The sequence below is a fragment of the Kogia breviceps genome, chromosome 3 (genome assembly GCF_026419965.1).
Source record: "Kogia breviceps isolate mKogBre1 chromosome 3, mKogBre1 haplotype 1, whole genome shotgun sequence".
Classification (NCBI taxonomy): domain Eukaryota; kingdom Metazoa; phylum Chordata; class Mammalia; order Artiodactyla; family Physeteridae; genus Kogia; species Kogia breviceps.
Genome location: NC_081312.1, coordinates 137,912,183 through 137,926,099, shown reverse-complemented (window position 1 = coordinate 137,926,099; position 13,917 = coordinate 137,912,183). Strand labels below are relative to the sequence as shown.

Sequence of the window (13,917 nt, the reverse complement as noted above, 5' to 3'; positions counted from 1 at the left end):
ATCAACAGATAAATGGATAAAGAAGATGTGGCACATATATACAATGGAATATTACTCCGCCATAAAAAGAAATGAAACCGAGTTATTTATAATGAGGTGGATGGACCTGGAGTCTGTCATACAGAGTGAAGTAAGTCAGAAGGAGAAAAACAAATACCGTATGCTAACACATATATATGGACTCTAAGGAAAAAAAAAATGTCATGAAGAGATTAGTGGTAGGACGGGAATAAAACACAGACTTACTAGAGCATGGACTTGAGGATATGGGGAGAGGGAAGGGTAAGCTGTGACGAAGTGAGACAGTGGCAGGGACATATATACACTATCAAATGTAAATTAGATAGCTAGTGGGAAGCTGCCGCATAGCACAGGGAGATCACCTCTGTGCTTTGTGACCACCTAGAGGGGTGGGATAGGGAGGGTGGGAGAGAGGGTGATGCAAGAGGGAAGAGATATGGGAACATATGTACATGTATAACTGATTCACTTTGTTGAAAGGAAAAACTAACACACTATTGTAAAACAGTTATTCTCCAATAAAGATGTTTAAAAAAAAAAAAAAAAAAGAAAGAAATAGAGTCACAGATGTAGAAAACAAACTTATGGTTACCAGGGGGGAAAAGGGATAAAGTGAGAGACTGGGATTGACTATAAACACTACTATTTGTAAAACAGATAACTAATAAGAACCTACTGTATAGCACAGGGAACTCTACTCAATACTCTGTAATGACCTATATGGGAAAAGAATCTAACAAAGAGTGGATATATGTATATGTATAACTGATTCACTTTGCTGTACATCTGAAACTAACACAACACTGTAACTCAACTATACTCCAATAAACATCTTTTTAAAATGAATAAGCTTAAAATAGTGAACTGAACATAAGCATTTAGTTCTACTAATTCCTGAAAACCCATCAAAATGGCAGTAAAGGAAAAATTTTAAATGCAGAAATCCATAAGGACAGAGAGAACAGGAAAACTGCAATAAAATTTTAGAAGTCAGAAAGCCAATGGGCAAACATAAATTGCCTCAGTGGTCCTGAGAAAACTGAATCCTACAATAGCAATGAGGAAAGTCAAAACAACAGAACTTTTTCCTCAGAATCTCAAAATGTTCAGAAATGAGTGGCAGCAGATACTTCTGGAAATGAAAGTGAGGCAAAAAAATAGGACTGATTGAGAGTCTAAGAAGCAATTAGAAAATGGTACAACCACTATGGGAAACTATAGGCAGTTTCTGATAAAGTTAAATATCTACCACCAAAAAATAAGTAAATAAAAATAAAATAAAATAATTCAAATTATACAGGATATGTTCTTTGATGACAATGAAATTAAATTAGAATCAACAATAGAAAAAAGATACCTGGAAAATCCCCTAGTATTAGGAAGTGAAATAACATACTTCCAAATAACCCATATGTCAAAGAAGATATCAATGGTAAACTAGAAAGTACTTTACACTGAATGAAAATGAAAACATAGCATTTCAAAATGTTTGGATTGCAGCAACATCAGTGCTTAGAGGGAAATTCACAGCATTAAAAATGCCTATATTCGAAAAGAAGAAAGGTCTAATATGACTGATGTACAGTACATTATTTCTCTCTTAAATAGCCATAATTCAATCTACAGCTTCAAAAGAGAGAAGACAGCTCAGTTTGATGGGGGAGATCCCCCTTAATTAAAATCACTGTTTTACCTTCAGTGAAGACAAAACACAATGCCCACATAATAAAGTCTCACACATATGGAATGTCGAGGTCTGGGTGTCATAGTGCATGATAGCACACGCACCTGTGCGGTTAGCTGGCCTTGCTGACTGGGAATCAGGAGAAGTTAAGCTTTGCCTCCTTCCTACTTCATCAGAAGGAGAGGTTGGTAATGATGATATTGGAGGAGTCTGTGCACGACGTGTGGGAAGCACAGTGGTAGTTGGGTAACTAGAGAACATTTGCCTTTAAGAAAACAACAATGGTTAGCACAGAAATCCAATTAGAAAATAATATATACATCACTATCTCCTTACAGAAGAATATGAGACCTGGAAAACTATACAAGTTAGCTATAGTTTAATTGGGGAGAGGGAAGAGAGACTCCACAGTTTTAAACATCGTTACCTCATATGATGCTTTTACTATAAAAGTAATACCTTTTCATGGGTTCAGCAAAATGAAAGCAACATAGCAGGTGGGGGGAATACAGCAATTAACAAAATAGATTTTTAAAAAATCCCTGCCTTCATGCAGCTTTCCTTCTAGTATAATACCATGGTGACAGGGGTATTTTGGTAGGCATATAGTAGTTAGAGAATAAAGAAGACTTTTAAAGATAGATAACTTTAGTTACTTCAGATACATACATTCGCTATAGCCATGAAATTATTTACATGGATTCAAAGTGAGAGTCTATAGGTAAGTTACGGAAAAAAAAGATAAGTGCCCAGTCACCCAACACAAATGAAAAACAGCAAATGAATGATATGTCAGCTGTGTAAAGGGGTAAAGGTACAGGAGAAGCAGCCCCTCTCACGCTGAAAAGGCAGACACTGGCTAAAAAATAAGTTCAGGAAGATCCTCACTGAGTAACTGCTCTTTAGATTTCTCCAACAGAACTAATAACTTTTTAAGCATCAAAAGAGCACTGTCAACCCAGTCAAGCAACTGTGATATGTTGGTATCCACAAAGGGGGCAGTTGTTCCCTGATTTTTCTTGTATTAAATGATGTTGAGCCAGGCAGAGACAACTGCAGCTCTACGACAGTCCTAGCCAATAGCAGGGAAATGCAGACTAAGAGGAAAGGAGGAGTCACAGGCCTGGTGAATGTCTCTGGGAGCAAGGGAGCATTATTTTACCATTGAATTCCATGCCTATGGAGTTCTGAAAGGCAACAAAGAGTCACAGTGTTACGGATTCTCTGTGGATGCCTTGAATTCTGTAATTGCCAGAAGGATTAAAAACCATATTAGAATATCCTATCACTCTTCTCTTCCTCCTTTCTTGAACAGAAGCACTTCCTGGAACTGTGTTACATAAGTGAGAGAGCTAAGAGGCAGATGTGTGGGGACCGGCCACCGGTAGCTACTAGGATTAGCGCTCTTTCTGTCTAAGACCAGAGCAATAATTCTTAATGTGTGAGCTGAAGCTCACTGCATCAGAATCAGTGGAGAAACTTAATTCAAATGCAAACTAGGTGCCACACCAGACCTACTGAATGCGACTTGCTGGGCAATACAGCCCCAGAGATTTAAAAAGCTTCCCATGTGCCTCTTGTGCACACCAAAATTTTAGACTCATTACAATAATAGCCACTCTCTCTCCTATTCTCTAAGATGTGTTTATACACTGGAAACAATAATGACCTATCAATTAAGGGAAGGGGGGAAAGAAATAAGAAAAAGGGAGACTATTCTGCTTCCCTTCATTTCACTTAAGCCCTCGTTAAGAGAGCTCACAAAAGTCTCTCCCTAAAGGTTTTCACTCAAAGGTTTTTATTTTATGTATACATCTGGCAAACTGAAGCAAAAAGAAACTTAAGCATTCTTTGGAATTTATGAGTCTACTAAAATAGGGCTGGCTGAAGAAGATCATAACACATGCTCTTTCATTTGAAAAGTAGACTTGTTTGACCTTATAGAAAGAATAAAAGTATAGTTAAAGAATTATGCTTAAAAGGAAAACACCAAGAAGAGAAAATCGTTTTCCTGGAGGTAGGTTCTTTCTTGAGGCTCTAATATTCAAAATACAAGTATTTACCTTTGGAGGAAAAAAAAATATTCAAAAGCCTAGCCAAAAAAAAAAAAAAAAAAAAGATCATTATAAGAAGACAGAGTACTACAGTACCTGATTGTTAGTGGTACTGCTGATTAGATCTGGGACCACCACTAACTGGCTGTGAGACTTTGGGCAAGTTATTAAACTTCTGAGGGACACTTCCAACTTCAGTAAAATGAGTTTGACTATATGATCTCTTGGGTTCCCTCTAGCTCCAGAATGCCTTGACTTAGTTGGACACATTCTTCACAAGAGAACAATTGTGTGTTTAGAACCATAGGCATCAATATGGCAGACATTAAAGGTCAACTTCCCTACCTGAGAAGACTAAGTGGCATCACTCCTGGGGACTCAGATGCAGGCACCGTTTCTGTGTCAGTGACTGGAGTGGTGGCAGTTGTGGTGTCCTCCAGTGAGCTGCTCATAAAGGATGTTGTACTTGAGGCTGATGGGCTAGTGGTAACTGGCGTCTGTGCCTGTTGGGCTTGGTCACTTTCTTCAGCTTGTTGATCAATCTCTATAAACCAAGATTAAGGTTAAGAAAGTAGTAAGGATTTGTTTTTTTCAAAAGTGACAAGGGAATGGGAAACTTTTAACTTGGAAAGCTTCTAAATATATTTCATAAGTATCAATTTCTGCAAAAGATTTACAGAAAATAATGTTCTTATATATATATACATCCTGTATTCATTATTGTACTCGTTGTTATAGACTCTACAGACAATAGTGTAACAAGCCCTTGTAATTACTCATTTCTTGTTTTAGAGAAGGTGCTCTTAAAAACAAAAAAGTTTCACTTTTGTTTGTTAAGATTTAACCAGAGGTTCTCTAAAGATCATTAAAACTGTGTTTCCTTAGCACTTTGATTTTGATGCCTATCTTTAAACAAGCAAAGATGAAGATATGTAAATACAAGAATAATAAAAACCTAAACAGAAACTCCATGTTCTAAAAAGGACAGTGCTTCACAAAATAAACTACTCCCAAGAGTTTAAAAAAAAAAAAAGTGGGCTTTCCTGGTGGCGCAGTGGTTAAGAGTCCGCCTGCTGATGCAGGGGACGCGGGTTCGTGCCCCGGTCCGGCAGGATCCCACATGCCGCGGAGCGGCTGGGCCCGTGAGCCATAGCCGCTGGGCCTGCGCGTCCGGAGCCTGTGCTCCGCAACGGGAGAGGCCACAACAGTGAGAGGCCCGCGTTATCGCAAAAAACAAACAAACAAACAAAACAAACAAATAAAAAAAAGTTAAAATGTCTAAGGGCTTACAGATATTTGTAATTTTTCTTATCTGGTAAGGGAGCCTACAAATAAACATAATCAAGATAGTAGTTGTTACAAATAGAGAGCTAATTCTATTTGGCTTGCTAAATGATGAAGTACTTTTCATAATCATGATCTTAACACTCCTATTTATATGCACCACACACCTCTCTCTTCCTACTTACTATCTAAGCTAAAAAAGGAAGAAGGAGAGCAAGGGAAAAGGTAAAAGTAGAGGAAGAGGAAGGGAAGGAAGAAAAAAAGAATGGAAGCACCATGAAGGCAGGTGACTTTGTTTTGTTCACCGTTGACTCCCCCATATCTAGAATAGCACCTGGCACACTGTAAGCACTCAGTAAACGTTTACTGAATGAACCTCATTTTTATCTCAGAATTCGTATTATCCCCAAAGGTGAGGATAAAAGATAAAACAAGGTTTTTTACACATAATATATAGTCTATGAAAGTAGTACTTTAAAAAGTCCTTTAAAATGTCTCTGAGAAGTTATCAGAATAATATATATATTGAATCAGATCAATAAATACATGAGTACCTTCTGTGGCATGAGTTAAATTTCAGTTTTATGAAATGTAATAATTATTAAGTTCTAATACTTGCATAGGTTTAAAATAGAAAATTATAGGTACAGGCACACCTCGGAGATATTGCGGGTTTGGTTCCAGATCACTGCAATAAAGCAAATATTGCAATAAAGTGACTTTTTGGTTTCCCAGTACATCTAAAAGTTATGTTTACACTATACTGTAGTCTGTTACGTATGCAATAGCACTATGTCTAAAAAAAAAAAAAAAAAAAAAAACCAATGTACATATCTTAATTAAAAAATACTTTATTGCTAAAGAATGCTAACTACCATCTAAGCCTTCAGCAAGTCACAGTAGCAACATCAAAGATCACTGATCACGGATCACCATAAGAAACATAACGATGAAAAAGTTTGAAATATTGTGAGAATTACCAAAATGTGACAGAGACACAAAGCAAGCAAATGTTGTTGGAAAAATGGCACTGAAAGACGTGCCTAACCCAGGGTTGCCACAAACCTTCAATTTGTAAAAAATGCAGTATCTGTGAAGTGCAATAAAATGAGGTATGCCTGTAGACAGATGATTACTAATATAAAGAAAAAGAAAGGAACTGTTTTCCTTGCAAAGGAAATGTGAAAATTGCTTTGGCCAAAAAAACCCCAAAAAAACGTATAAGTCTTTAATAGACTATATCACTTCTGACAATTATGAGTAATTTCAACAGCACAGAGCAAAAATTTTTAAAATCAGATAACTTACCTTGCTTAATTTTGCCCCCAAACTGGTCTTCCAAAAGCCCATGGACCACTAACTTATAGATCATGGCTTGAGCTCGTTCCAGATCTGCTAATCCCAGTGCTCTCTTTATGGGTGACCGCATGACTGCTCGTTTCACCATGTGGCGCATCAAGAACTGAAGGGCTGCACGCATCTCCACGTCTTCATGAACAACTGGAGAGCTCGCACAGTCTGAGTTGTGGCCATTTTCAGCCAGAACTTTTGGTATCAGCAACAGTTCAGCATATTTACTACAGCCAAGAAGAGCACTAAGTGATTTCATAGCACCGAGGTAGAGATAGGACAGCTGGACTGCTCTGATTTCTGACTGGGCTATGTCATGGTTTTTGGATATGTGTTCGTGATTTTTTCTTTTTCCTTCTGTTATTTGATGTTGGTATTCCACACCTGGAACTGTTGAATCTAAAGAAAATGAAGCTATTTCGTTTTCTGATTTGGAGCTTGTGGTACCCTGACTTTTAACATCATCAGATGTTAAGCCTGTTCGTGTATCTAAAGCAGATTCACTCTCAATTTTCTGCTCAACATCCCCTTTCTCCTCAGACTCATGTCGGTGTTTCTTTTCATGTCGCTTGGTGCTCTGTTTGCCCAGGTCTTCATGAATGCCAGTCAGATATGTGAGGTCCAGCAACACAGAAGCCGTCAGGCCTCGAAATCGTGCCACGTCAAAAGGAAGCGGTTCACAGGGTTCCAGATTATACAATGGAGTATCACTAGGCGACCAAAAAGTTGGGAAGCTTTAATAAAGATCAGAATGACACAGGAAGAAGCAAGTGAGGGATAGACAAGAGGAAGGTACAGAAAATAACGTAGACAAAATAAGATGTATCATGTACACAGTACAGAGAATAATTTGCACAAACTAGAGAACTCATTACAAACAGAACAATGAATCTATTATGAGAAAATGGGGAGATGTGATGTTAAACGCAAAAGCAATGAGATGTTCATGTGCTTTCAAATAAGAATATTCATTATTATATAATATAAGCCAGGAACTGGCAAAATTTCTGTAAAGAGCCAAACAGTAAATATTTTAGGACTTGGAGGCCACATGGTCTCTGTTGCAACCTTTCAACCCTGCCATCATGGTGTGAGAGCAGCCACTGATATACCTGAATCAATGTGTGTGGCTATGTAACTTTATTTACAAAAAGAGGAGCCAGGCCAGGTGTAGTATGCCGATCCCCGATGTAAGCTATTTGGAAAGTTTGCATAATAAATCTAGTTTATTATCTGGGTAATGGCCATTTATAAACTGTTCCAGATAAGAACTTTGTTTCATTCAAAAAAATTACTTTGTAGTCTTCAATAAATGCTTCTAATTTAGTTTAAGCAAAAATATGATCACGTATTTCCTGATATTCATCAAGAATTTCCATAAGTTTAAACATATTATAATTAAACAAATTGGAACAGAAATCTTTAGCAAATATACAAAATTTGGTGGCATACATTTGTTCTATTAACCGAAATCTTGGGTCTAGCTTAACCTTTCAAATCTTGTTTTCCCTTTGTGTCATTTTTCTTGTTGGTTTTAATTTAATTTAATTACTTTGCTATATCGTATGCATCTTAGTAAGGCATCATAAATCCTTTCCGAAACAAGGCAAAGAATAAAAGGCAGATACTTTCACAAGTAAAATTTTCATTGCTTTCTTAGCTTGAAGTCCATTAACCCCTGAAATTGTGTGTAAACTTCATGTATGGTTATTTTTCAGCTGAGAGGGTCCATAGCTATCATTAGATTCTAAAACAGTACCACCTCCAAAAAATACTGAAGAACCACTGTTTTTGATACTGTCCCATGTCATATTAACAATGGAATCACTTTAAGCAGTATAATGAACAGTTACATAGTATCATCAATAAATCCATGTTTTCAAATGATATAATTCTGTACAGTCATTAGATGAGTCCCCTTATTGACTGAGATACTTGACATACCTCCTTTTAAACATATGAAGTTTCTATTTCACACAAATCCTATCTGATTGCAAACACGTCTAAATGCTTTTAAGCACACAGTTTGTGCCAAATAAATGTAATTTTCATACCCATCCAACATGTTGCACACTAAGGGTATAGAAATATATGCTTTAAAAAAAAAAAAAAGGCAAGAATACTTAAAAATCACAGATAATCCAAAACCTAATTTTAGTCACTCAAATGTTCCCATCCTACATTCAAAGCCCTCCTACATAAAATGTAACTGACAGATCTGCTGACTGGCTTTTTTCTGTCCCAATGTGTAATGGAAATGATTAAAAAGGAGGAAGCCAAATGAAAAATAGAAAGGATCCCAGTTACACCTAAACTAGTGTGCTTACAAATCTTCACAAAACAAAATAAAAACTATATATTTTACAAGCCACTAGTATTCCAAGGCAGACGAGTTTGGGAAATATTCCTTTATGAAATCACAGTACTCATACCCAGATGTATGATAAAAATTATTTTAAAAAGTTAATTGGCAGCTCACCTAAAATACATAATTACTCACTGTCCATAGGCAATGGCCCATTTCACCAATAAATACTCATTTGCTGAAAGTGTAACTCAACAAATCATACCTGATGGTAATTTCTGCTTCATCCCATTGGACTTTGGCAGACGTGCTGCCCTCCTTGACCACTCCCAGTAGCGTGGCATGGCGCCCAGTTTGCTTGTGAACACACCGACCTCCAACTCTAAGACCAGCATCAACTCCTCCTATCACTGCCAGCACGGGCCACACCTCTATGCAAAGGGTCCTCAGCTGCGGCTCTGACAGGTCAGCAAGGCCATGTCTATTGTGTTTACCTTTCTCTTCCTCTTTGCTCTCCTTCTCCTCTCTCATTTCATTTTCCTCTCGGCTTTGAACCGAGCGGCTTTTCTTTAGCTTCTGACCTGAATCTTTAATGCATATCTTAATTTTGTGCAGCCTTTCCATCATTTTTTTGTTAATGCAGTAAGTCCAACGGTCTGTTCGATGAAGGATACGAATAAGCTGAATAGTGGCCTCTGCCAGCACTGCTGCTACTGGACTACAAATGGGGTCTCCTGGAAGTAAGTCTCGTGGTGTGCCACGCATCTGCATATCACAAATTTTCACCTATAAAAGAGGGTAGCAAATGTGTGATTATTAATAGTTCTCCTAAACTATTAATTCTGTAAATTATACAACTATAAATTCTAGCACATGTATCCCATGTGGAACTAATATTTGGTCTCCTGATACATATGTGTATTACTATTGGCCCCCAATAAGGAGTGAACAAATATTACAGTTCTACTGAAGTTAGTAGCAGTATGGTCCTGTGAAATAAGCTACCCTGTCATTTAAACTGCGGGCAGTCTGTGAGCAGGAGTGCTGTTGTGCTGTTGTGGCCACCCAAAAGATAGATATAGACCACCCCCTGGAAAAGTCTTGAGGATCTATCCACTCTAGTCCTCAAGACAACAGAATAATAACGAGTCCTAGGACCATCTTATATTGCTCCAGGGTCACAAAGATAAAATCACAAGGCTAGAAAATTGGTATATTCCCAATCTGGACACGCATTTCAAGTTAAGACATAGAGGCTGAAAGAAGAGCAAGACTTGGGCTCAAATCTTAACTCTGTGTAATTTTTGGAAATTATTTAATCTCACTAACCTCAGCTTTTTCAACTGAAAAAAAAATTGGCACTAATAACAGTATCTCTTACTATATTAAAGATTAAATTAGATTATGCACATAAAGAGCTTATCAGTACAGTGCCAGACACACAGTAAATGTTCAAAAAATGTTAACTATTATTAATATTGTTTTTTTTATCAGATTCTGAAGTCAGAAAAGGCTTCTGGGTAGAATAAAGTGATTGATACAAAGCCTATGGATAAATTAATTCCTTCAAGGTTCACAAATGTTAGGGAGCAAGAGGCCATCATTCTAACCAGAACATACCAGAAACTATTCTGGGCTGCAAGAATATCATCAGGGAAAGGGATAAAAGCAGGTACTGGGTTGCCTCTTTATTTCATTTCCAGTTCAATTTTGTTGACTACCTGGTTCAAGAAGCAGTTCCCCTCTCTCATGAATGGCTAGCTTGAAATTACACCTCCTTGAAAATTTTTAAAATATATTAAAAGCCCAGAATAAATGGTAACTTTCATGGTTAGAATTTACCAAATCTAGCACTTCCATTATAGACACATTATATATGAGATGGCTTGAAAACTTTCTACTAAAAAATAACTAGAAATTCTGGAGACCAGACCTAGACTACTTTTACTTGACGTTATATCCTCAAGTAAAAGGATGGGGTAGAAAACAAATCAACCCACAGGGAGACCACAAAGAAGTTTCCCTCTAAATGGGTTTTACATGAGGAGAAAAAAAAGTTTTTAGTGAGAGGGTTATCTCTTTAATACTGTCCTCCTGAAGGTTTAAGGTTCAAATTTACACCATCTACAAGGTCTGAGAACCCTCTAGCTGAGTGAATGAAAGGCAGCTTCCCCATCGTAACTGAAACCTCCATTATTCACCTAATGGTATCTGAATACATTGAAGATTATTTTTAGATTCTCTCTCATATGCTCAACTGCCAATAAACCAGATTATCCCTAAACTATTTCCTATAATTGCACCTATGTTTGAAAGTTGACTCACTATATTCAAATTACCAGAATATCAAATAGTGCCTTAATAAAGAGCAAAGGCGACTTCTAAAAGTAATCTAACCTTCATCTGGAAGAGTAAATTATCTGCACAAATACTTTTTTTTTTTTTTCCACAAATACTTTTAATGGTAGAAATAGCTTATTATTTCTGTGAACTCTGATGTTAACAAATATTAATAAAAAATAACAAATATCCTTTATGCTTAATCATAAAGGTTTGAAGTTTCATTACCTTTTCCCCTGGGTTGCTACTATAGAACATTACGCATGGGTACAACTCTGCTGCATCCACATCTTCAAAAGCTAATTTGGGTTCCTATAGCGTGGCAGAGGTGATAGGAAAAAAAGGAAACAAAATTTTTTAATTGATAATATCCAATACACATTAAGATTCAAAGCTCTTACGAGACAGAGTAAGTTACTAGAGCCAAATCTCAATTAACCTTGATAACCTTGCTAAGGAAATTCCACATATAATAAATGATCTTAATTTGTTCCTCTGTTTCAACAATCTTCCTGGGATTTTACTATCTATTTTTTTTTTTTTTTTGGTGCTGATAAATATTATAAGAACCGAAAGGTATTAGAGAAAAAGCAGAGAAGAGCAAATAATCTATAAACTGAATAGCTAGTACCTGAATAACTGAGTTGAGGATAAATAAAAACAGGAAAACTTGCAATGCTTCTGAATGAGTTTCAGTACCTCTCCATTTTTCCCAAAGGAAATGGTCCTGGCTTCCATGTCTAACACACAGGTAATGAAATCTCCTTGAGTAAAGCTGGACAACGTCAGAGTCTGTTCTCCATTGTGATAGAGGTTACCACTGTAGGCCCGATAGAGCCACATATCCGAGGTTGTACGGTGGTTAAAGTCATGTACTGGCCAGCGAGAAACTCCAACACAGGTGCCTTCATTACCTCTGTTTTCCTTCACAATGTAAAACTAAAATGAAAGTGGTAATGTTCACTAATATTCAAAAAACTTGTTTATATACTATTAACTGTATAAAGCCATACTGGGGAATATGTTTGTAAATAATATTTATGCATTTATGAGACTATAAATAAACATATTTTCAGCTTAAGTGAAGATAACATAAAAATGAAATAATTTCATGATTTTGTAAAGATTTTAAGACACATTTAATCTTTACCTTGTAGAACATTTAGAATAACCTTTGAGTATTTATTTAAAATAAACAATTTTAATTTACATCTTAATTATGAAGCTGAGGAAGTACATCCAGTCCAGAAAATTATTAATGGAAAGCTTCAATCCTTTATACAAATTTTCTAACTACTCTCTTGTGTACACTTCTGTGCAGAAAAAAGTTAATATACCAGGCCTGAGACTGTTGTCTTTAAAAAGGCATGCTTGTAACACTGGCCCTTGGCTAGTATTTGGGAATTTGACTTGTATACCGTTTCCTACACTGTTAGAAAACTTTCCCTAAATTATTCGGGTGGCTCACCAGGACAAGAATGTTTGAACAAACAATGTGGTTTACACTGAACATGAACTTTCCTTTTGGGAGCTGGAGTTTTGGGACATGCCAGGCAGAAGGTACCTTCATGATCAGTCTCTACTAAAAATCTTGCAAACTAAATCTCTAAGGGGGTTCCCTAAAACATCACACATATGTTGCTGCATTTTGTTGCTGGGACAAGAGTGCACTCCATGTGACCCTTCATGGGAGGGAGAGAACATAAGGAAGCCTCCACGTGGATTCTTCCAGACGTCACCTGTGTCTTTTCTCCTTATTATCCAGTTATGTATCCTTACTACTTTGTTATAATAAACCCCAGTCATCATGAGTACAATGATAATACTGAGTCCTATGAGTCCTTCTATCAAATCTTTGAACATAAGGGTCATCTTCAGGACCTCTGACACAATGGTGGCAACGTGAGCTTCACTAGAACAACTCTAAGTCATTAAAATATAATTATATACTTGGGAAAAAGAGAGAGAGATAACTGGGGAAAGACAAAACTCTAGTGGCTATAGGGTTACATGTGTTATGAAGCAGCAGGTGAGTGGCTATCTGTTGTGAGAGGTAAAAGTTACCTATGGAATTCAAAAATAATAGATCCAACCTCAGGAGGGTTGGCTCACTGGGTCCCCTGGCTGCTTTTGGCCCTGTAAGCTAAAGTGAGGGGAAAAGAGCAGCCAGAAGAAAATTTGTGTTGTTCTCTCCTCTAGGTGGGAGGAGAAAGAGAGCCCAAGCATTCCCACACATGGGCTTTGGACAAGCCAAAGAATAAAAATTAGCTTGCAGCTGCTCTCTTGTCCAGGTGGGAGGGGGAAAAGTTCAAAAATTCCTGAAGGTGAGTTTGGGGTAGACCAAAAGTATTAGAAGTATGTGTTGCTCTTTCCTCCAAGTGAGAGGAGATAAGGTTATTTAAATCAGTTCCCAGGGATGGAGTAAAACTTTAAATAGATGAAAGAAAGGAAGAAAGGGAGAAATGGAGAAAGGGAGAAGAGAAAAGGAGAAAAGAAAAGAAAATACTCCAGCAATTTTCTTTAGCCTAGATGCTGTCACTGCTGTACCAGTGCCCTGGCCCAACCAATTAACCCTATAAACGCAAAATTTACTGCTAGGGGTCTGAGTAAACTTGAGATCTGAGGGAAAAGGGAAAAGTAAATTTTATAAAACAGCTTCGCTTTGTGGCTACTGCATCTGGATGTATGATAAAAAAATGATATAAAATGTTATATGCTTGTAACTTCATAAATACTAAGAGATCATCCTGATAAGTAAAAGCTGCAAAGGAAAAATGTCAGTGAGACACAACTTTCTTGCTTTTTGCCCCAGGTGAGTAGATTGGAACTTAAATTCTTTGAGTACTGGAAACAAAACAAGCCTCCATAACTGATTATTT

General features: G+C 37.0%; 1 protein-coding gene across 24 annotated transcripts in view; it reads right to left on the bottom strand.

Moving 5' to 3' along the window:
- The window catches only part of HERC1 (HECT and RLD domain containing E3 ubiquitin protein ligase family member 1), a 217,162-nt gene that overhangs the window by 79,160 nt on the left and 124,085 nt on the right, over positions 1 to 13,917 (bottom strand). For 18 of the 24 annotated variants that reach the window (XM_067029682.1, XM_067029689.1, XM_067029685.1 and 15 more), the window contains 6 exons: positions 11,738 to 11,977; positions 11,267 to 11,350; positions 8,964 to 9,484; positions 6,352 to 7,127; positions 4,105 to 4,303; positions 1,810 to 1,970 (listed from right to left, as the gene is read on the bottom strand). In XM_067029682.1, coding sequence (XP_066885783.1) covers positions 1,810 to 1,970; positions 4,105 to 4,303; positions 6,352 to 7,127; positions 8,964 to 9,484; positions 11,267 to 11,350; positions 11,738 to 11,977 — 1,981 coding nt within the window. The remainder of the gene's footprint in view (positions 1 to 1,809; positions 1,971 to 4,104; positions 4,304 to 6,351; positions 7,128 to 8,963; positions 9,485 to 11,266; positions 11,351 to 11,737; positions 11,978 to 13,917) is intronic. The other 6 variants (XM_067029686.1, XM_067029697.1, XM_067029693.1 and 3 more) reach the window with 1 other exon arrangement.